This window comes from Pezoporus flaviventris, unplaced genomic scaffold (genome assembly GCF_033815535.1).
Source record: "Pezoporus flaviventris isolate CSIRO_AGI_PZ_B2104156 unplaced genomic scaffold, CSIRO_AGI_Pfla_v1 ptg000070l, whole genome shotgun sequence".
Taxonomy (NCBI): Eukaryota; Metazoa; Chordata; class Aves; order Psittaciformes; family Psittacidae; genus Pezoporus; species Pezoporus flaviventris.
Window position 1 is genome coordinate 6339042 of NW_026892618.1, and position 24806 is coordinate 6363847.

Sequence of the window (24806 nt, forward strand, 5' to 3'; positions counted from 1 at the left end):
TTCAGGCAATTGAGTCAGACATCTTATGAAGTGGTTTGCATCCACAGGCAAGCTAAGTAGAATTAATGCTCATGTTCCCATGGGGACAGGGATCGCTATTATGACTGCTATTATGTCTAGCTGTTTCATGGGCTATATAAAAAGAATACGTCCTGCCATCTGTGATTGCCGTCACAGGGATCAAGCACAGTTTGGCTTTTAGAGATTAAATGGAGATCACTAGACATATAAAACATTTCACTAGAGATAATATAATTCTATTTGACATTGACATAGGGGGATTAGAGAGACAAGGATTATACAACGTATTATTGGAAGTTTAATGTCAGATTTGAAAGAGGGAAATTAGAAAATCATTTAGTGACTACTGATTTGGCCCTCTTGATTTTACAAGGGCACAAACCCCAGAAATCTTGAAAAGATACCAAAGGTCATTGCAAACATGAGCTCTTATGATAGGAGTCAGATGTTAACAAATTTAAGGGCAAATTTAAAGCTAGAACATACTTTGTAATTTGTTTCCTAGTTAAAGAACAAAACTGGTCATGGGAAAAACATGCACATCTGGATGTTTTTGTAAATACAATTTCAGGCATTTCTTATGTGTAATGTGTCTGTTCTTTGGTTGTTGTTTTTTATAGCTTGTATTGCCAAAGTTGATAAATTTTTCACAGAGAGAATTGCTTCTTGACCCAGACTAGTACTGGCATAGTTTGAATTTAAACATTATTCACAATGTTTGAATGAATTTTCTTTTAAAATACGTGAGGAAATGTAGCACCATGCTAATTCCTTCCCTTCAGGAGTTGTGTGTTGGTTTTTTTTTTTATTATTTATATTCTGAAATAGCAGGAATAAATTAATATTATTAATAAATTATGTAATTTTGTTTTAGGAGCTCTTTTTTCCTCATTTCAATAGTTTTAAAAACTATCTTTTCTATATGAGCCACTTTAACTCAAACACAGACTGCAGTTTGAATATTAAGATATTACTGATTATGGTAGTGCCCACACAGGTTTCACTCTTTATCAGTGGTGACACATACTTCGTAGAGTCTTTGCTGCCTTCAGTAGATTTTGTTTTTATTCATATTGCTGAGATTTCTAGCACATATTTACATTTCCTCTTGCTTTTCTTTTTTCCTCGTTTTCCTAGATCGAATGCTCAAGTATATCTGACTATTCAGAAAAAATTATCAAGTCGAACCACTTGGACCACAGTAAGGCATATATAAAAATATTTTCTTCAGGAGAAAGAGAAGATAACTCTTTCGCTTTTTCTGTTTAATTTATGTTGTGTTGTTTATATGTAAATGGTAATTTTGCATAATTTACTTACGTAAATGAAAAACTAAACACCTCATTCTAGGCACTACAGCAGGTCTTCATAGGAGAAGTTACTTCTACGTTTACTTCTAGGCTTACAGGCTACAGAAGCAAGTAGGACTTGTCAATGGGCAGTTTGGTTCAGCAAAGTAGGCAGAAGGCCCCATACTAGAGCTAAACTTTTCAAAATAATTCTGCCATTTAAATTCCACCTTATTTCTTAAATAGAATCAAAACACATTCAAATTGAAATAAGGTTCAAAGCAAAATGTATTTCATACCTATGAACATTTTTCACTAAGAATTTCTTCTGACTTCCAACTTTAAAAAAATACTTTTTGAAAAAGCACATTGAAATAAACACACTCATATAAATGAAAATGTTCAATTCTGAGAATAATGGTATCAGAGAAAACTTCTATTTTTTCCTTGAAAACTGTTGGCATTTCCAGGGATGTGGAAACCCTTCAATTAAAAAAAAATATTAGAAATACTCCAAAATAATCTCCAACAAGCTCCATTTCATACCTTCAATCCTCTTCCAAATCCCTGTACACAAGATACGTTTGTAACAATCTAAAAAAATCAGGTTTTTTTTTTAACTGAAGCTGTCAGACAGTTCTTGTTTAAAAGTGCTTCTGTGAAGGACTTGCCTTTGCTGCAGAGCAGTGCTGGTCATAGCTGACTAGAGTGTATAATTTGCCCCCATGTTTACCTGTGTCTGTGCTGGTGCTATGCTAGCACATGAACAGGGATAAATTTTTGTTATGATTTAGATCTGTTCTAATTTTTATTGCTGTCATTTGCAGCTTCTGACTAACACAGAGATGTTTAGGAGGAGAACTGATTGTAGAGAATGTGCTTTAAAGTGTGTAGTGTGAAAGAAACAGCAGTGACGTGGGATGTAAGAGGCCAGACGGTGTATGCAACTTCTGGTTCAGGAAAAGAAGGAAGCAAGGGACCAGAGAATACTCTCCTCCACAGGAGGGATAGGGCACTAAAACAATGAGGTGTCGACCTCAACTTGGTTATCCTGTACCTTTGGTGCAGAGCCCCGAGTGGCCTTTCATGAAATAGCTATACAAACAGCACACCACAAATCAATTAATTTTTGTATTTCCAGCAACAGGAATTGTGTGTGAAGGGATCATTGTCAGAATAAATAAGAAGGATCCATTATGCTCCAGAGGTTCACCTCTGCTTCTTCCTCCTGTTTCTCCAAGGAGCAAGTCCTTGGAAAAACTGTAGAGAAAGAAGCAGAGACCTCTTCCCTTTGGCAAAAAGAGAACTTGCCTGGACAGGTTCAGCAGTCTATCCAGTTGCAGTTTGGTCTCCAATATAGGCAAATGACACAACTGAATGAACATTTACACTTATCTACATTCACTTTTATTTTAATGCAACCAGGTACTGAGACAAACGATCTTGTTGCTTATGGAAAATTTTTCTTTTCTTCCCCCCCTAATTGTTTAGATAAATGCAGAGTCAGCAAAAGGGGCTATACCAAAAGAAAAGCCACTATTTTCAGAACAGACACAATACAGCTGTGACAGCACAATCTGTTCCTACATGATGCCTGATGAAGATATTTCATCAAAATGAAGGGAGGTGCAAGAAACCTGTGCTGCTGCTGCTGCTTACACTGTGACTGTTCTAGGTATAAACAGAGGGCTTCAAAGTCTGCAGGTGTGTCACTCTGGCAGCTGTCAACAGTGCTAAAATTCAGTAAAAAAAAAAATAGTGGTAGTGAAAGTTCTTGGGAGAAAAAAAGATCTCATGCATGGAGCTTATAGATGTGAAGAATCTTTAGTATAACAGCAGATGAACTATTGAGCTACTAAATGTGAAAGGAAGGACTTTAAAGAATGGGAAAGATAAGAGAAATCTGCTCTTTTCCAATCAGATTGCTCTTAAAAGTTAATACTTTGTGTTACCAGTATGTTACCAGTATGTTGAATCAGTGTGTTCCAAACTTCTTAGGAGGCTGATTTGGATTAAAATTTGCTATGCAAATAAAGTGGCCACATCTGGTTAGGATGATACTAGTACTGCATGAATTTTAGAAGGTTGAAACCTCTTTTTTGCTGGGTTGAGTTCTAAAAATCACTCAACCCACACTAACACTCTTAAATAGCTAACCTAGTTCTAGCTAAATGAAAGTACCTTCATCTTCCTCAAACCGAATGTTGAGAATTTTCATCAGTAAAAATTGTCATAATTAAAAATTGACATTGAGTAATATAATAATCTTAATATTATTAATTATTAATGAAATATAAAATATTCCCTGCTTATTTTATTCCTGAATTACAAGTGCATCCATTACCTTGTTAAGGAAGAATACAGAACCATGAGACTTTACAAGCTGCAAACTGTTTGTTCAAATTATTTATAATACTTTTATAAGTAGGAAGCATTTGTTTAAAATGCAAGAATGATTAGTGAATTGTGTAGTGATCCTAAAACAAAAGTATTTGTTACCACTAAACTAAATATGGACCAGCATTTAATTTCTTTCTTTAAGCAAAATACCTGTTTTAGTATCAACCAGTTGTATTACTGCTTGTTGATTTGCTTTTGCAGTTCATACCCAGTCTCCTGTAAGTGGTATTTAGTATTGCCAGTAATTTAAAGCACTGTGTTATAGTGTCCCTGAGGATCTGGTATTTTACTACATCAAAATTCTAGCAACCTTTTTAATTTCCTTGAAACTAATTTGGTGACAAAATACCTGACAGCAATATTTTCCAGCAGTCACTTTAGATAGCTGTGGAAAGCTGTGCAAGTCCAAACCAGGTAGAAGATTCAGAGTGAGAATACCAGTATGTTATAGAAAATTCTATCATGAAGCAGAAGGGAATGAAAAATAACTTTTCATGACAGAAATGTGTTTGTACACACTTTCTTGTTTGTGTATTATCACCCTAAATCTACCTTCCTCAGTTAGGTCAGCTCCCCAGAATTTATGGAAGCAATAGGCCTTAGTTTCTTTATTGTAAAGCTAGCATAATATGTTTGGAGAGCAGCTGAAAATTAGATCCTACTTCCATAAATCTCTAATACCACAGTGAAGAGATCATGTATGTGTAACCCTACAGGGATGTTTAAAGGATTCTAGGTGGATTATGTGCATTACTTTGTCAATAATATAGACATCTTCCAAATTCCGAAGGATATGTAAAGTGAGATCAGGCAGGTATCCAGGTAAGACCTGTTCTTCTGTTGCTTTTATATATGACTGTTATTTTGTTTGAGCTTTGGTTTTGTTTGTGTTGGTTTTTTTTTTTGTTTGTTAGATTTTTGTTTTGTTTTGTTTTTGTTTATTTTGTTTGGGTTTTTTGTTTTTATTGGTGTTTTTTTGGTTTGGTTTGTTTTTTTTCTTTTATACTGATATTAAAAAACAAGTAGTTTCAAAATAGTGTAAGATCCATTGAGTCACATGGAGTTACCCCTTATCTACAGGCATTGAAGAACAGAATCATATTAAAAAGGTCAGCCTGACATTCACCAGTGAGGAACTTGGTTGGGTTTTTTATTATGTGAAACATATTTGTTTGGATTCTTTTTTCAGTAATCACAATATTTAAAGGTAAAGTGGAAGAAGTTGAATTACCTGTGGACAAAGTAGACATCATCATCAGCGAGTGGATGGGTTACTGTCTGTTCTATGAGTCAATGTTAAACACAGTCATCTTCGCACGAGACAAGTGGCTGGTAGGTGGTTTGCATGTCATACTCCCTGCTGGAGCAGTCATAATCTATTTTCTGACTACAAGGCTTCCCTCTGCTACTGTCACCACAAGAAGACACAGTTACATCTCCAAGTGCCATTTCTTAGGCTTTAATGAAAAGATTAACAAGGGAATCTCTGTGAAAGAGCTTTGCTTTTGATTAACTGCTGGTGAAACTTGTATAGGCACTATCTAATGACTGCTACAGGCTGCAAGAGTTGCTGAGGTTAAAGCTGATGTGACAATCTGCAGGAAAACAATAAAGGCATGCAAGGGGTGCTTGTCTGGTTTTTGTATGTGCAGTTCAAAATGTAATGTCTTTGTCAGGTGAATAGATTACGAGATCCATTTCCCCACAATTCATCAACAGAAACCTGGAGGGCTAATGTTTCCAGACCGAGCTGCTTTGTACGTGATAGCAATTGAAGACAGACAGTACAAGGACTTCAAAATTCACTGTGAGTAAATGCCTAAAAGTAACACTCTTCTGTGCTTATTTCCCTAAAATATTTGATTTACTCTGGCCTTCTGTAATCTCTTTGCTGGTAAAGTTTCAAAAAGGCCAAGAAATCATCCTGACCAGGCCAGAATTCCAATAGAAACATGAACACTGAGAAAACTCTAGTTAGATGAGAAATTGAGGAAACTTGTGGTAATGTAAAGTGCACAAAGGAAAGGGTCGTGAATAAACTGATGTAGACCTTGCACAGAGTTATATTGATACTTCTACCTCTACTTTACTATGTGTGTTTTAGTATATTTAGTTTTGTTGGTTTATTCAACACATCATCCCACATAACTGCCATTAAATTTGGTAATGTTCTTTAGCTATCCAGGTGCTAGTGTTTGTTTTTAAAGAACAAGAAGAATTAGTAAGATGCAAATGAATTGTTAATGTTAAGAAATAAGCCTGAAAAAAATATCTAACTAATAAGCTTGTCAAGAAGAAGAAAAAAAAATTATTTTTTTTTTTAGGTTTCTAAAACACTTGATGTGATAATTTTAAAATTAAAAATTTCTGTTTTACTTCGATGTGAAACAAACAAACAAAAAGTTCTAAAGTGCTAAACTTTTTATTTACTTCATAGATGTTTAAAATCGACTTTACATTTAATTTTTTTTTTCTTTGAATTTTCATTCAATAACTGGTGCTGTTAGTGACCTCTACAGGTCACATAGTCCAGCCTCTTCCTCAAAGCAGGCCAGATTTCACAGTAAAAGGAGGGCAGTCAGTGCCAGGCATGCAGTCAAGAGATGGGGATTCCTTTGTTCACAGGCTGAAGTATCCTCAGGAGTAAACATGCTTCGGAATATCCAGTCAGAATTTTCCTTGCTGAAACTTGCCTTCCTTGTCTCTTGTTACCTGAAGAGAATCTGACGTTATCTGTGTTGCTGTAGCAGCAGATAGCAGTTAAATCCCACCATTAACCTTTGCTGTCCAAGGTTAAGCAAGCCCAGTTTTCTTGGACACTTCTCATATCTTAGCATGTGATTCACTTTCATCACCTCAAGGTCATACTCATGGTTCACATTCAACTGGTTGTCCCCCAGGTCACCTAAATTTGAATTTATTTGATCAAAATAGTTTTGATGAAATATCAAAATAGTTTTGATGAAATAAGTTCTACATTATTTCATCCTCTTTTTTATTTTGTTCTTTTTTTTTTGCTTCTCTTTATTTTTTAAAGCTGGCCAATTTCACCTAATGGCATTTTCAATTAGGGGAAGAAAAAAAATCACAAAATTCCTAAGCACTTTTATAAATTAAGTATACATGCAAAAACTTGGGTGTAATTAATGGGTTCAGTCAACCTGTAAATGAAAATGCCTAACTCCTTATTCCTTCCCTTTCAGCTCCTCTCAGAAAAGAAAGTTTGGTGTTTCGGTAATCAAATTCAGTGCCAATACACAGAACTGCCAATGGGTCAGAACTGCCGTTTTGGGTCAAAAGCAAGCCCAGTGCTGTGGGGCAGTGACAAGAAGTCTCTGTAGGTGCCACGGACAATTATATCTACTCCTCAAGCACAGCCTAGATTTTTCCCTTTTTCTTTTGAATTTACAAATTCAAAAGTATGTCTGAGGCATCCATTCTCTAAAGGAATCAAAGCTATTTCAGCCTAAGAAATTCCCTTATGCCTTATTTACTTTACCTTTGAACCCTTTCCTTTCTAGGCTTAGAACCTTTTCCTTTTCTCACAGACAGTACACCTGCTTTCAACTTACCTTTTCATCTTAAAGAAAAAAAAAAGGTTTCAGATTCTTTTTATTTTCTCTATGTGTTGTTTCCATTTAAGGCACTTTCTTTTCTGATTTCACCTCTGATTTCTCTCCCCCGCCTCACTTTTAATAGTTCTGTGTCTTTTTCATTTATTTCCATCTCACTACCCATGTGCATCACCATTTTGTCTCCCTTTTCAGCTTATAAATCCTTGATGCTGTCTCCTTGGATTTTAGTTCTTCATCTTTCTTTTTTCCCTCTTATGCTGGATAGAGTCTTTCCTTCATATGAGATTCAGGGCTAAGCATTTTAAAGGGTGCTCAGGAACTGTGGTATTTAGGAAGAAAGAATTCAATATAAGGTTTCTAAAAAGTCTGACTTCTGATTTCTCAAACTTTATTAGTGCCACAGAGTACTGCTATAGTCTACTCTGATTGCCTGAAAAATGTAAAACATAATTTTAACTCCTGTGACAGGTGTCTGTCTAATACAGATCGTAGCATACATTTCAATATCATCCTATATAAGCTGAAGTACATCAAGTGATGGAGGCCCCAAAAACTCTGTTGGTAAATTGTTCCTTCAGGGTTTCCTAGTTGATCTTTTCTGATAAAAACGTATGGCTTCTATAAATATAAACTGAAGTTCCCACATGCTCATGGTGCTTGAAATGTAAGTTTTGATCATCGGTTCCCCTGAAATACTGAGAAACAGCCCAATAAAGGGATAACATATCAACATATTCATGTTCAGATTTGTTCCAATTTATAAATATGGAGATCTTTTGCTCTTATTACATTTTTAATTATAGTCCTCTGGGAATGGCAGTAGCTGAAATGCTGTGCTCTTAAGAAACAAGACATTTCAAACATGCTCATTATTACTGTTGATCAGTTTACCTTGCTTGGGTTCCGAAAGTTTTTAAAAGCTCACAGTATTCAGTTTAGACTTGCACATGGAGCACTGAATCATATGGTTCATAAGACCAAGATTTCACTTTTTTTGGAGGTTTTTGGTTTCATTTTGTTGAGCAATCTTAAGAGAAAAGCCAGTGTACTTTTCAACATTTTCATTTTGTTCAACAGAAAATACACTTAAAACCAAACCAAGGTAAGAAGCATTTATCAAAACAATGAGAAGAGCAATTCAAATAAGTTCATTATTGCTTTTGTATCTTTTAGAAAGCGCACATTTTGATTTTTTGTTATGATGTACATGCAGATTGAATTTTGGTTGCCCCAATATTGAAAAGCACCTGTAATTCTAGTCCTGTCAGTAATTCACTTGCTGAAACTAAGGCTACTTAAATAATTAGAAGAGCATGCAAACTGCTGATTGAATAGCAATCTATATAAAAAAGAAAGGAAATATTAACAAAAATGGATAGGAAAGGATTGAATAACCTTAGTAGCTATTCCCCAGTTTCAATATGACGTATTATATGATTTTGGGCAACACTCTCAATTGTCTAAAGCCATGAAAATCATCAAAAAATCTCAAACACAGTTTTGGAGACACCAGAAAGAAGGCCCACTTTTTTGAGATGTGTATTAAGATGTCTGTTGAGGGTTTATTTTGTCATAAGCGTATTATCTGTAAAATAACAATGATGGCATAGACAACTGGGGCAGGAAGCAAAGAGCAAAAGAGAAGAGCTGAAAGTTAGGGGGTGGTAGAAATTCTTTCAAATGAAAGATGCGTTGAGAAACATATTTTTATTGTTACTGCTAATCTTTGACGCATTCATTTGCATTGACAGGGTGGGAGAATGTGTACGGCTTTGACATGACCTGTATTAGGGATGTTGCCATGAAGGAGCCTTTGGTGGACATAGTAGATCCAAAGCAAGTGGTGACCAATGCCTGTTTAATAAAGGTTTGGTAATTCCAAATATACCTAATTATGAATGTTTACATCTAACTGCAGGATTCTTTGGAGATCTGCTGCTTGTGTTTTACTGCTATCTTTGTATGCTTCTAACTAGCTGCAGAAGCCATCATCATAGAATGATATTGCACCAAGAAGGAAAATAATAGTGCAGTTTTAAATTAGTACTAGTATACTGCACATGCCCAGTACTGTCACTTGAGCTAAACATGAATATTGGTACCCTGATCACTTATGGAATACCCAAAAGCAAGATGCTCCTTGTGACTCTGTACTCATCTGGCTGCTGCTAACTGTAACTTAAGACTCTTACAAATTATACGTGTGCAAATACTGGATAAATAGAGATATGGTGGATTTACAGGTGAACTTTACTTGCCCTACCTTCTTGTAAATAGAGGTTGGAAAGTACTGATGGAATGTTGCTGAGGAGAAGGGCTGTATTAATTCTGTTTGCAGTAAAAAAGACTGAAGCATGAGTTTCTGAATTGGTCAGCTCTGAGAAACAGCACTAATTTACTCCAGAGCATGAGGTCAGAATTGAAACCTAACTTATTTGTATAACTTCCTAATTCTTAGCCCTATCTAGAATATTACTGTGTTCTCCCAGCCCCAACATCTGCAGCCAAAGGTTAGTTTGTACCCTGTTCTACAAATAAGACAGAATGGCCGCTACTCCCTCTTCACAAGACAATATTAAGAATCCATATCTCTTCACAAGAGAATTCATAGCTTGCAGGAACATATTGAAAGATCTAGAATTCCTTCCGTGTGTAGGAATGCGCCTTATGTGTGAGGACTGCTCTCATGAATAATCTCACAGCAATCAGGTCTATGAATCCAAGAGTGTGCTCATTTATTCCAAAGACTCAGTTCTAACTTTTCCCTTTCGCTTTTTGCCAGTAACAAATACAGCATTAAGTATTCCCATATGCCAAAAGGAAAGACATACCATTAATCTGCAGAAACTTTACTGAAAGCAGCAAAAAGGAACAGAAGTAAAAACTCTATGTGAGTATGTATGCACACACAGTCCATCTGCACTGAGGGGAACACAAGATGGTTGTGTCCGAAAACAGCCTGAGCCAGAGCAGTTTGAAATTGCAATGCACACGAAATAAGCAGCTATTTAGACTTCACAACATATGTCTGGAGAGTGAGATATCAGGTGGCAAAATGGGTTGGCTTCTCCAGAATAAAAAGTTATAAAAGCTGCATACCCTTAAATGAAGTGCAAATCTAATGTTTTCTTTAGAAGGTCTTTGAAAGTAATTGGGTTTAAGAAGACAGAAAAACTTCTTCAAACTGTGCCTATTCAGGTTTTATATTTAATTCTACATGGCCTGACATCTTTCATCTGTTCACTGAATGGTGCTTTACCATGTAATGGCACCTTAGGAGTAAAGCAGGTAATAACTACACAAGCAGAAACCACTCTCCATTCTCATAAACTGATCACTAAAAAAAGAAATAAAAATTGATGACAAAAGGCAGGAAGGAAGAAGGCTTTTGTTCAAGCTGGCAACATGGAAGCAAGAAAAACTGACACTGCAATTCCTTTTTTAATATAATTTACTTTTGCACGTGGTTTTATTTATATGAAGTGCATTTCTTTTATCCTGAAAATATTTGTAAATTCAGAGAGTAATACTAACATAAAAGAATATTTGAGAATAAACAAAGCAAGCATGTTTAATTATCCAAATGTTTTATTGTAGCATTTCAAGATAGCACAGCTTAGATTCACTAATGGACTTTTTAGGTGGATATTCAACTCAAAGCCAGGTGAGTGTGAGTTCCCTGCACGTTAGTCAGTGATGGACTAGTCACTAGATGCATTCCTAACAGACCAGAGCCCTGTGCTTCTGCATTGATTTAAATTTCCAGAGTAGATGCTCTGAATTATTCTACAAAATCATCAACCCCTGCATGCTGTGTAACCATGACACTTATCTAGAGTGCTGGAGACCTGAGTAAAATATCCTCATTTGTACTCTTGAAGAATTGGATGTAACCCAACTCTTTAACCCTTCAAGAAACTCTAGCCACTAAGCCACAGGTACACTGGGAAGTGGTGATTGCAGGGAATACAGCATCCTCTCTATTGTGGAAGCAACTCCTCTTTGAATGATCTTGTAAATATATCCTGGAGGCATAGGAATTTTTCTGGCAAGTAGATCTGTTTAAATTCCAATTGCCAGGGAGGGTATTGACCTTCAAACCACCAGAGTCAATAACTGGTCTCAGGAAAATTATACAAGTGTCCTGAGGGCCTACTGCATTCAGTAACATTGCCTGAAAAACTGGAAAAGTTTGCTTCAAACTTAGTAAATTAGCTGTTTTCTTCTCTGATCCCCCTGCACACTAGAAAAATACAAATGGGCTTGGGGCGACCGGGAACTTTTTCTCAATGTTTATTTGATTTAGTGTTAGCACCAGACACTACGATAACAACAAATTGTTCACATACCGGTGGAAACACCTGCAATGAGAGAGTAGCCAAAAGTTACAAAACCAGACAAGAGTGAAGATCATGCCACATCCAGTTTATAATAATAGTGTTGGACTTCCCTGAATATTCTCCCCTATCTAGATACAGGGAAAGAACACCAAACAAAAGCAAAACAAACCAAAGGAAAAAAAAAAAAAGAAAAGAAAGGATCCTTCTTTTATGCTTATTCTTGTTGTGTAATAGCAAAAAAAAAAAACAACTGACTTATATGTTCAAATACCCATCTCTTTGAGAAATTTCCACTCTTTTGGAAATATTGTGATTCACATGTACGAAGCCTTATTTCAGAAGACCTGCAGTGCTTTATGCAGAATGGTACTGTTGCTCAGAGAGATCCAGCCACACACGTGAGGTGCTTGTCTGTGAACTCCAACAAGTCCCATGTTCTTCTCCCACAGTTATCTTCATCCATGAGTCTCCTCATGAGACTCTTCTCTTGCTCCACTGCAACTTCAGTGAACTCCCTAATCACATTCCTTCCTCCCAGCTTCTCCTGAAGTGAATCTAATGCCACTAATTTTCCCTCTCTCTTCACTGTTTTTATCATTTTTGTTCTCTACTATTTTCTCCACTAGAAAATCTCACTTCCCTTTTCTAAGTGACTTTCCCTGTCACTCTTTCAACAGTTTTCCTCAGTATTTCCTTACAGCAGCCTCACCTTTATCACCTCTCCCCCCGAAAAAAACAAAACCAAACAACACCCTAGTCATTTTCAGGCATTTCCTTCTCTCCAAGCAGGAAAAGATGACAGAAAATGGGCCCTGGCAGCAGACTAAGGTATCTTTTAGGTTGAAGCCATAGATACGCTCGCATCCCTGTTATTTTCATCTAATAGAAAAACAACGTATGCTATCTAGTCAATCTTAGATACTCCATTCTTCCTTTCACTGCTCCCCTGAAACACCCAGAATATAATGTTTCTGCCCACATTCTGTCAGTTCTCTGCACTCTTAAAAAAAAAAAAAAGAAAAAAGAAAAAAAGAAAATTTGAATGATTCTGAATGTGGTTTGTGGGGGTGACTCTTGCATTCAGTGCTCCCCACGTATCTGTATGCGTGTGTGCAATTTTCTCAGCGTTTGTCACAAAAGAGGGTTTAGCCCTTTCTCATTTCCCTAGCAATTAATTTTACTTGTCAGCCTTCAGAGCAATGCTCTTCCTGATGCTGGCAATACCTGTTTATATCAGTGCTACTGGTCCTCCAGCTACTACATCAGCTCAGCACCTTTACCTGCACTGCCTTCGCTGTCACATCCTGTGTTGGAGTGACCATTTCCCTTTGTCCAAATCAAGACAGCTGGTGCAGTGGGAGAGAGGAGGGGGGAGAAAACCCCAACCCCAAATCCAAATCCAAACAAACAAACAAAGACAGAACAAAAAACCCAAACACCAAAACCAGACGTTCACTGAGATTTTAATCTTTGATTTATCTCTATACTCACACAATCCTAGCTGAGTATGATGAATGTCTGGGAAGGGGATCCAAAAAGACATACATTGGCACTCTAAAAGCAACCTTAATTATGAATTGAATGAGGAAACAGATCAGCAGCAAGTCAGCATTTTTCCCATCAGCAAACCTAATTCAAGGCTGTTTCTCTGATTAGCTGCATTGCTTTCAGCTAGGGTGATACCATTCGAACAAGAAATACATAGCAGCTGGCAACACCACATCTCAACCTCACTGTCATCATCGTTGTGATTATAAATGATCTTCTATACATAATTTGCTCAGTCCTAAAGCAATTTGTGCCACAGAACAGCTCAAGAACCATTCTTTATGCAGTAAGTGTAAAAACTTGACCTCTGTCTGTCTCGCTGCAACAGGGACATGTAGCATGGGATGTTTCATGGTCGTTTATAGAGTGTCAGCCACAGTCTGGATCTCCTTATTTAGCTGATAATTCTGACACTTTTATGTTGCTCAACTTAACATGTTTTAATTTCTTAGTATAATTAAGAGCTGTATTTTGATTAGATCCCTGCTTAACTATACCCATTTTGTAGTTTTTGAAATCTGAATGAAATCTGGTAAATCATTACTTTTCCACTTATATTATGCAGATACAGCATTAGTCCCCTTTGCTGTCAGATGTAATTAACATTCAATAAGCAGTGACATTTAATATAAGACTGCATAGTAGCCAGAGTACAATTCACAGAGATCACCAAAGTAGGACTAGGCCAGTTTCAAAACTATATTAGTTAGCTGATTTTTAAAAACCCACATTTGTCTCATATCTTGCATAGTTAAAAAAAAAAAACAAACATATTTTGGTCCTTAAAAAAATAACTATAAAATCTGACCACCATTTTGTCCATCACAACTCTTCGGTATTTCTGAGACTAACTTCTCTAATAAAAATAATTCCTACTGCTTTTCATTCCACTTTACCCTGCAAAGCCAATACAGCTCAGAGAGAGGGAGCTAGATCCCTTTTATGTGCCTCATTATCTGACATAATTCACAATTTTTCCCCACAGTGATACCACTAAAAAGCCACCAGAAATTACAGAAATCCCCTACCTGTCCAGTCTAGCTTGTCAAAGCAAATTTTTCAGGCTGCTATAGAAGTCTGCCAGGAGAGTTTAGAAATTCTTATTCCTAGTATGCTTTTTTCTTTTTATCTAACTTTAAAAACAAAAGACAAAGGAAAACACCCCCCCCCCCCAAGAAAAAAACCCACCACCCAAAAAAACCACAAACAGCAAAGCAAGCAAACAAACAAACACCAAAAAAAAAAAAAAAAGAGGGATGGGGGAACAAAACCAAAACACCAAAACAAAAAAACAAATTTTAAGGCTTTAAATGACCATGTGTCACTTGGAAACACTAGCGACTCAGGGTGCCATTGCAATGTAGTAGACTAATTTTCATTATGATTAAGTTATTCTTGAACAATATTGCTAATCAGACAGGCCCAAACTATAGCTTGCTTAAATCATCTCACCAGAAGTTTTCTAAGCTTCAGAAACACAATATGTGTTCTGTGCAAAGACCTCAGTAACTGAAATACGGCTGCATCTTTTTGATGTTTTTGCAGACTTCTCTTAGATTATAAAATGCAATTGCTAAGAAAGCCCCCTATTATGCCCTAAAAGAGCCTTCTAATGGACGTTCTAGACTATCCGTTTTTGCAGTGTGTCTGAAGTAATGCTTGGAGGTCAGTGATATTATGACCCCTGTCTTTTGTTGCTAGAGAATTTGAAACATGCCTGTATTTGTCAAAGCACATCTTCACCTTGATTTCCTCTAGCTCCTGCAGTCCCTCCCTGCCATTCCCAAGGACATACACTCTTCTGTGAGTGACCTTTATAATCACACTCTGTCAACTTGGATAACCAGATCGTTTGCTGATTAATTGATGTATTCAAATGTACAATTCATTTCTTACAGTGTTAAAGGGCTGCCAGTTGTCTTTGTTGCTGATCATTAAATAAAATGCTTAAGTACATCACATAAGGCATGACCTCAGCATCACATACATCTGCCTATAAAATGACTTTCTTTCTCCTCAAAACAGGAAGTTGATATTTATACAGTGAAGACTGAAGAACTGGCATTTACTTCTGCATTCTGCCTCCAAATTCAGCGTAATGATTACATTCATGCCTTGGTCACCTATTTTAATATCGAATTTACAAAGTGCCACAAGAAGATGGGATTTTCTACAGGTAATCTGTATTTCTTTTAATTTTGTTTCTATTGCTATCAGTGTATCAGTGCTACTGGCCAGAAGATACAGGAAGGTTTACTATACCACCAGATTTGAATTTAGCAGTAAAAATTATTGTCACTTTGAGGGAGGTGAGCAGGACGGGGAAAGGACAACTGCTTGTAGACATTCTGAAGGGGCAGTATTTCACAATGGCTACCAAGCTTAGAGATCAGCAGGAATTTACCCAGGAGTTGATGCCCCTCGCCAATTGTATCTAAATCCTGTGTCAAGTTTCTCAGATTAGATAGGGAATTGTTGGCTCAGGGAGAGATAGCAGCTTTGCATCCCAGTTTCCTCCGAACTTGACAAAAGCTCTTGTTTGTCTCAGAGTGTAGAACAAAATCACTGGGATTTTTCTTGGTTTTTTTGGAAGACACATCCACACATACTGCTTTTGTAAATCAGCTTTAACAACCCAAATGTGGAACTCTAACTTACCTTGATGAGCAGATATTTAACTCCATTCCAGTAAGGCATTATCTACCAGAGTAAATTAAAGAGCCAGTGTTGCAAGAAATGTAAAAACCTTATGGTGCTTTAATGACAAGAACAACAAATTACAGTTGGTGCTGGTTGCAATTAGCAACACTGCACAACTCAAACAGGTGTAAATGGGACTTGATGTAAGATAAATATGATTAGAATCTCCTTTTTTACTCCTTTTACAGGAGCTCTCAACCCTTTACACCAGATTCAAATGTCAGAGTACTTCGTTAAAATACTCATTTATATTTGATTCTATAAGTGTAACCGTATGGATGATGTTATTTGGATTCTCATATTCTTATGTTTTTCAGTAAATGTGTTTCCCTGGTCATTCTATACAAGTGTTATACTATAGTATTTCTCACACCATATAGGCATCAATATGTGCTATTAAACAAAGTGTAGCTAGGGAGACATGAAAATCTATGAGGCTCTGCAGTGGTACCCTGAAGTGGTAATATTTCTGAGTTTGTTTGAAACAAAATTATCTAAGGTGGTAAACACTTCAGGTTTTAGGCATTTGTTTTTTCCACAGAAGGCTATTTTTAGGTTTTTTTTTTTCAGGAGAATGTAGCACATTAATCTTTTCTAAAAGGTAATATAGACAGCTTTCTGTAAAAAATTACTTTGAATAAAGGGTGTAGTTATCGTGTTGTGATGTTAACTGAAACCTACTTTAGTAAAGGAGGTCTGCTTATATTTCCAGAACTACATGAAAGGTTGTTGGTATCGCTGAGAATTTGGCTTCATTTGCACAGGAATAATGGAAAGTGTTTCTGTTCCATGTGTGCTTATGAACATACATGTTTTAAGAAACATCCTTGAATAGATTAGGCTATTAGATTAATGTTTTCCAGTCAAATGTGTCCCACCAGCAAACCTGACCCTCAAACCCAGCCAGTCTTTGCTTGGCTCTTAGACATCCCAGTGAACAGGCATCAAAAGTGGCAAGGAAAAGAATCCATTATATTATTGCAAGGAGCTGCTTGTCTGCAGAGTAGACATAGACTTGCTCCAGTATCAGTATAGCAAAAATCCCTGGATAAGGACTTCCTTGACTTTTATTGTCTCTTGGGTCTATGGAATGAAGAAGGCTTACTCAGGCACTTAAAAAGAAAATGTTCTGCAAGACCACCGTAGGTGGGCTTAGCTTTCCTTAGCACATAGGAATCGAGAACTTGAGGAAGGAAAGACGTTAAGTAGTATTAGGGAGAAGAGGCTACCTTTGGATAAAAGCCTAGGGCAGATACCAAGTTTAGAATAGCATTTTTTTACAAAGAGGTTTTTGCAGACACTTCTAAACTTACAAATATATGTACAAGATATTTTATGCCTACCTGTCATAAAAAAGAGGGGAAAGGAGTCAAAATCTCCAATATTTCTGAACCTCTATCAAAAATAAATGCTGTTCATCAGCAGTGCCTAAAAACCTAGCTTCTCTCTCTGTAGCTCCTGCAGGCTACTACTTCATAGGTGCTGAATGCTTAGTCATACACTCCCATTCTCAAATCCTTTCAGCTTTGATAACTTCCCTTTCTCATAATTCTTTCTGCAACTATATCTCTTAGCTGCTGGTGGCTCAGCCTCCTTGGAGGCTTGCTTAGAGAGGCTTCCTATGTCTCCAAATTCTGTCTCTTGGCAAATGCTACATTTCTCCTATTAAATTCTTTTGTTTGCTCTACTGCCAGTTCTCTCAACATCTTACTTCAGTAACTGAATTCTCCCACAGGGTGTATGGCCCACCAAATAAAAAAGGTTGGATGTCATTGGATGCAAATAAGGAAGAGCTGCTAGCCAGATATCCATTCAAAGCTAAATTCTTAAGATTTTGAAGTCCATGCTCAAGTTGGTTGTTGTTAACAAGAGCTTCTTCTAGAACAGAAGTTTGCTCTGGCCTTCTTTGACACAAATGAGGCTACAGACATATCATCAATTATAGCAGTTCCCAGAACCACTCTGAAGCCTGGAGGAAGCAATTAGTAGAGACTTGTTTGCACAGAACTTTGTCATGGTTTCATCTGGGTCATATGTGCTGCCCCTCTAATTGCACTAAGACAAGTACTGTTTATGTGGAGTGTTAACTGTTATTAAAACTAGCTAAAATAAAGTGAGCAGCAATTGAGGAAGAGGGTTTTTATACCATGAAACTGATGATAGTACATGAGTTGTTGTCCTGCGTTGAGCTGTAGCAGTTATTTTTTTCCTTCTTAGTAGCTGGTGTAGTGCTGTGGTTTTGACTTTAGTCTGAGATCAACGCTGATAACACACTGGTGTTTTTAGTTGTTGCTATGTAATGTTTACCCCGATCAAGGACTTTTCAGTCTCATGCTGTGCCAGTTAGGAGGGACATGGGAAGCCAGGCGAAAGCAGAGACAGGACACCTGACTCAAATTAGCCAAAGGGGTATTCCACAGCACATCATGCCCAGTATATAAACTGGGGGCAGTTACCCAGAAGGCCCAGATCGCTGCTCGGGTTGGGCTGGGTACCGGTCAGCAAGTGGTGGGCAATTGCATTGTGCATCACTTGTGTTTATTGTTTTCCCCTTTTAGTTTTATATTCTCTTCCCTTGCTATTTCCCTTACCATTATTATTATTGGTGGTAGCAGCAGTGATTTGTGTTATACCTTAGTTACTGGACTGTTCTTATCTCAAGCCGTGGGAGTTACATTCTTTCGATTCTCCTCCCCATACCTCTGGGAGCAGGGGGGTAGTGAGCTAGTGGCTGCATGGTTCTGAGTTGCCAGCTGGGCTTAAAATATGACAGTTGTACTCCAGGCACAACATCAGGACTACAGAACCTTGCACAAGTCCATAGGACCAGACAGGAGTAATCCAAGCATGCTGAGGGTACCGGTCAATGTTTAATATCTTTAAAAGGTCATAGTGATGGGGAAGGTTCTTGATGATCAGAAAAAGGCAGCTATCACACTCATCTTTAAGACATGCAGTAAACAGGATCAATGGAACTACAGATCAGTCATCTCACCTCAATCCCTCGGAAGACTATGACACAAATCCACCTGGAAACTATTTTCAGCTGTATAAGGGACAAGAAAGTAATTGAGAACAGCTGGTATGGAATTACCAAAGCCAGTTGTACCTTACAAACCTGATTGCCTTCTGGACAACTAGCTGTGTGGATTAGGCAAGATCAGTGGCTGTTGTAATACCTTGAATTTAGCAAGGCCTTTTGTACAACGTTGCATAGCATCCTTACAACTATATTGGTGACAAATGGACTGGTTAAGTGAACAATAACATGGGTGAAAAATTGTCTCAAAATGTCAATTAGCAAAGTCAAAACAGCGGCCAAATATAAGTAGCACTCACAGGTGATCGGTAGTGAGGTCAGTGTTATTCCACATCTTTATTAATGATCTGAATGATGGGATAAAGTGCTCTCTCTGCAAATTTGTTTATAGTCCTGAACTGGAAGAAGCATAGGCTGAAGAGAATGGATGCTATTTAGACAGACCTACACAGGTTCAGTATGAGCTGTTGAGAGCCTTATGAAGTTTAGCAAAGCCAAATGCAAAGCTCTGCAGATGGGATGTAACCGTTCCATGCTACTGCTTGAGCTCACTGAATAGAAATAAGCTTTGTTGGAGAAGACTCTTGGATTCTTGTAAGCAGCAAACTGAACATGAGTCAGAAGTATGCCTTTGCAGCAAATCTGGCCAGTCATCCTGACTTGTGTTAGCATGAGTGTAGACAGGAGGCCTCTATTCAGCACATCATAAGGTGGGTGCAGAACAAGTTACTCCATAAAAATGTCATTTGGCCTTCTGTACCTGAAGGAAGAAACACCACTGTCTAGAAGACTGGTTTGGATTCTGAGCTATTGGCAAAGCTTTACTGAATCCAGTAAAATATCTACGTTTGTAGGACATTAGCAAGTGCCACTTCACTGATAGTTCATTTTTTAATTATGAAGAAAAGAAATGTGCAATTTGGAGTGCCTGCAGTGCACTCACACTGTTCATGGAGAGCAAATTTCCATATGTGTCAGGCTTTTATAAGGAAGATAGCTCTGCATAAGGGCATGTGCACATGTGCATGTGTGTACACAAGATAGCTGTTACAATTTAAAATATATATTCAGTTTAGTCTTGATCTAACAAGTTTTAGAAATTTTACAGAGGCACGTGCAAATGGAGAGCACATTCTGGATCTGAAGTCCTGGAAGAAGATCTCTGCATTTAGCAATTAAAAAAAATTTAAAAATTTAAACTGTCTAGACACATAGCCAGAAATTATCTGGTAAATACTTTTGCTTTGGAAGGTATCAGTTTGCCAGCACTGTTTCTGACAAAAGTTCTGTATCAGTCTTCAGATTCTAGAATTTTGGAACAAAAAGCATGGTAAAAAATTCCTGTCCTGACAGGTTAAAAAAAAAAAAAAAAAATCTTCATGATTTCCCCACACAATTTCTAAGGCCAAAAATATTTTTGAAACATTTATGTTAGAATTAAATGAGATCATTGTTTTATTAAACAGTGTTAAGACATTATTAGCATGATTCAAAAAGATGGCTCCATGTCTACATCAAAAAAGCAATTGAGGAAGCAAATGAAACAGAATTCAGTTTAACAGAGGCTTCTTTGCCAGGTCAGAAAGTCTTTGTATTTGCATGGTTCTTAGGTTCCTAGATGCTCTTAACTGCAAGAACACTAGGAAAAGGAAGTAACCAATACAAGTTTATTAGGCACAGCTCAGAATTTTGAATTTAAATCAGAAATAAAAACAAATGAGTAAAATAGAAACCTGAACTAGCAGAATATTGTCAAGGGGATTTTACTAAGCAAAACTAGAAATTAACTGAGATCAGTGTCTATCTCTGGCAAATTGTCCATAGCGTCCATAGCATATGCATTTTAAAAGTCCAAAAATAGGTCAAAGTGCAGGTGCCCTTTTCCTACCTCTGTTCTCCTGGAAATGATAAAATCTGCTCTTCAGGGATCCTGAGTCAAAGCTTTCCTCTGTATCATTGTGATTAATAGTTTTTGATGAACCTTTCTTTCATGGGTTTGTGTAATTGTTTTTTTGAACTAATTTAGACTTCTGCCTTTCAAAACACTTAGTGGTAGAGATTTCCCCAAGTTGAATCTGTAAAGGAAAGCATCAAAAAAGTGTCTATCATGCCCAGTAACCCCCTTTGTGGAATCTTTCTTGCTGCGTGTGCTTTACATCTGACATATTCCAGTAAAAATCAGAAGATAACCCACTGAGAATCAATAGAATTGTGTTGATGTAAAGCATGTTTGTTAATATAGTATTTAAGTTAAAGCATTCTATAAGAAAGGCTTTCTAAAATTTTTTCTCACAATTTAATTTTTAAGACAAAGGCAAAATTTCTGTAAATAATAACCATGCATGTTTTTCAGCACCTGATGCTCCCTATACTCACTGGAAGCAAACTGTCTTCTACTTAGAGGACTATTTAACTGTGAGACGAGGAGAAGAAATCTATGGGTCTATATCCATGAAACCAAATGCAAAAAATGTGGTGAGTAAGCATCACTGGTTCTAATTCCAACTCTGCTGGTCACAAACTATAATCCACAGTAAATGAAATGCATATAAGTAAAACAATAAGCATTCTGAAGGTTCTAAATTCATATTATTAGTAAGAGCTCTAATCACAACTTCACCAAAGCTGGTGGCAAAAATGACAATGCAGTGCTAATGTTACAGAGCTCAGCCTGCAAACAAGCTAGTATGGGAAGGAAGAACATCACCAAGTCAGCTGCCCTCTGCAATCGGCTTGACTCACATTTTATGACACAAGTAGGCAAAGGTCCCTTCAATACTGCCACTGAAATCAATGGTAGGATCTCTTCTTCCAGCACAGGATGATGAAGAGTTAGTACTTCAGTTCTGCATCTATAGCCTTATTTCCCACTCAGTGCCCCAGAACTCTCCTTTAGGAAATTAAGTAACAGATTTCAGATGAACATCTGTATGAACTCACTGATCAATTGTATTTGAACTCCCTAATCAAGTGACATGGTAATTTCAAAACTGCAGCTTTCCACAGAAAATACAGATGTTTTAAGACTAAAGCATGATGGATATCCCAGTATCATGACCAGCGATAACTTCCTAAATTTCTCTGCCATGGGCTGAACTGAATCCCTCCCCATGTCAGTTATTCAGTGCTTCTTGCAACTTGTAAGGAGACTATGAGACATGGTCTGATGGACAACCCATGCCTGTATAGAAGAGCAAGACGTGAGAAGTATGGATTCTTGGAGAAACAGTGGCCTCATTTTCTGCCAAAAAACCTTGAGCAGAATCTCTTAATTTTCTATTAGAACATACAGCCATTAAAATAACCTGGTTAGATTCTGTCTATGCATTTGTTGCAATTGTTTAAATATTGCATTGACTGCATCAAATCTTAACATTTCATTGCCTTCCTTTTTTTAAACTTTTTTTGTACCAAATACAGATTGGATATGGCTTTCATAGTAGTGTTGATATAAGGGAAGAAATAAATAAATAAATAACAAAATAAACCTGGCATGAAAACAAACACATTTAGTTCTGAAGCTACCACTTGTGAAAGTAGAGGAAAATAGTCTGTTTCTCACCTTTATGCTGTTCTTGGGGGACTGGAACATTTTCTTTCAGGTTTAATGTATCAATTGTCTTTTGAGGGAAAAATTAAAAAGAATATTAAAAATTTGTTCGCACAGAAGTAAGCACCTGAATTCAGATCTAGGTGCTGGAATTAATGTGTTCTTGTTTGTTATCGTAAGACAGAGGGATCACCTTGGTTCAAAAGGATTTGTTACTGCTTTGTTCTTCTGAAACATAAGCCTTTCAAAAGCTTGTAGAGAGACAGCTTTGTTTTGTAGGGCTATGTAGTGCCTCTTTCAAAAAACGTGTCATTATAAGTAAAGAATGAGTGAGGGCTTATCTATAATGGGAGGTTTACTAGATCTATTCTGGAATAATTCCTAGTGTGAAAGCCCTTTACCCTAGATTAAGAGTATCTCAATGGGGGATACCCTTTAAAAAGTTGTTGCAGAATACGTATGACAGCACAGCATTTCAGATACCTTCTAGTTGTAACCAGGACACTCAATCAGCCTAAAGAAAAATATACAAATATGCCCTAGACATGATTGTATGGTGAATGCTATAACACATCCTATATCCTGCTTTTCCAGTGTAACATTTAAAATCAAAAGAAGTTGGAAACCGCAGTAGGTATCTCTTGAATTTGAAGGTCAGCTCAAGCAATGATAACTGAATTCATACACTAAACTTATGGCCTTACTTTGTGTTGCGTTTAAATCTTTTTGCAGCGTGACCTGGATTTCACAGTAGACTTGGATTTTAAAGGACAGCTATGTGAAATGTCAGTATCTAATGACTACAAAATGCGCTAGCAAGAGACCTTTCAGAGATGAAAAGGAGAATTTTATCAAGTCCTGAACTGCTGAACTTCAAGCTAGGAGCAACTTTTTGCAAGATTGTTATACGAAGTACTAGAGTGTTTACCTGGATGGAAAGTGGTAACCTGATTCCTCTTGCAGAAAGTACAGGGGGCTGGGGTCCCGCTGTGAATGTACAGTATACAGAACTGTAGCTTTTGTCAAACATATAGGAAAATAAGCAACAGTCTTGACTGTTCTGGTTAAATTTAGGACGGCAGAAGATGCATATACAAATTGTACTACTTACTGTGAATTTCTGGTTCTTCCAAGCTTTGCATGTTAAAGGTGATTAGGGCAGTTTTCTCACTATGGAAGACCACTACAGCACATTACTGTGATACTATTACTGGACTTATATTCAATATAAATGAATATATATATTGTATATGAGAAAAAGATATCATTTCATAATAGGGATTCGTTTTGTGATTATTTAATTCTCATTATGCAGTTATGGAAAGGTAATGATGTTGCCTCTGGCACTACTCTAGGCAGTGATACAGTCCATTAACTGTCCAAAGTTATAGCTTTGGTAAATATTCCATGCAAATTGTAGATAAGAGCTGGGCATTTACGGAAAGTTAAAGCTATCTTTTTGAATGTCCTCTGGAAAATGTGGACCATTAGTTTTAAAATTCACCTTCACAAATGGATGTCTATCAGAGCTTTAAAAAAATTAGCTTTTTATCCTTGAAAATATTCTGTGGTGAGTTTTTATAGGTGGATTTTGCATGAGATCTTCTGAAATCAGACACCTAGTATTTAAATGTGATGAATGCAGAGTCTCTGAAGTGGTGGCTAATACATGTTTCTTGGCCATGCCATACATAAGTTCTTTGCAAGACACTTAATACAAAATAATAATTAAAAAAAGTAAAATAGGAATTAGTGTTTTCTTTTGGTGATGTTTTAGGTATGTTTTAAATTGCAAAAACTGTTCTCAAGAGTGCAGTGACTTGCAGGAACAAGCTAATGTCTATGAAAAAAAAGGCAATGGCTTCTGATATTACTAAGATGTCTGTAGCTTCCCCATCCCCTTACACCACTTCTTCTTACAATATTTCCTTCTTACTGTTAAAATATTAACTGATTATAATTCTTCATACGTATCAAGTCTTTTTACTATATGAATGTTGACCATTTAATCACATGTAATTCGAGAAAAACTGCATCATCGGTCCTGTCTACCCATCGGTCTGCCATTAGGCATCAAATCATTTTCCATCATGTATTGTATGAGACTGACTAGTTTTTTGCCTAAAAATATTTTTAAGCACCTGCAAATAAAGCATACTTGAAGATGTATTTTGCCAGTATTTGTTGAATTCTAAGTTTTAGACGCTTATTTCTATTGTTTTTCCCTTCACAAAAACTGCACAGCACTTCCATTTTCTAGTGATGGTCTAGGGATTGTATCAGAGGATATCTATGTAGAAAATTAAACTGCAATTCAGCAGTAAATGTATTACTTGCAGTGTA

At 36.9% G+C, this 24806-nt stretch overlaps 1 protein-coding gene across 3 annotated transcripts in view; it reads left to right on the forward strand.

Annotated features, from left to right (window-relative positions):
• The window catches only part of PRMT8 (protein arginine methyltransferase 8), a 60369-nt gene extending 35563 nt beyond the window's left edge, over positions 1–24806 (forward strand). For all 3 annotated transcript variants that reach the window (XM_061472217.1, XM_061472218.1, XM_061472219.1), the window contains 7 exons: positions 1159–1222; positions 4900–5042; positions 5430–5517; positions 9037–9152; positions 15199–15349; positions 21267–21388; positions 23196–24806. In XM_061472217.1, coding sequence (XP_061328201.1) covers positions 1159–1222; positions 4900–5042; positions 5430–5517; positions 9037–9152; positions 15199–15349; positions 21267–21388; positions 23196–23279 — 768 coding nt within the window. In that variant the 3' untranslated portion in view covers positions 23280–24806. The remainder of the gene's footprint in view (positions 1–1158; positions 1223–4899; positions 5043–5429; positions 5518–9036; positions 9153–15198; positions 15350–21266; positions 21389–23195) is intronic.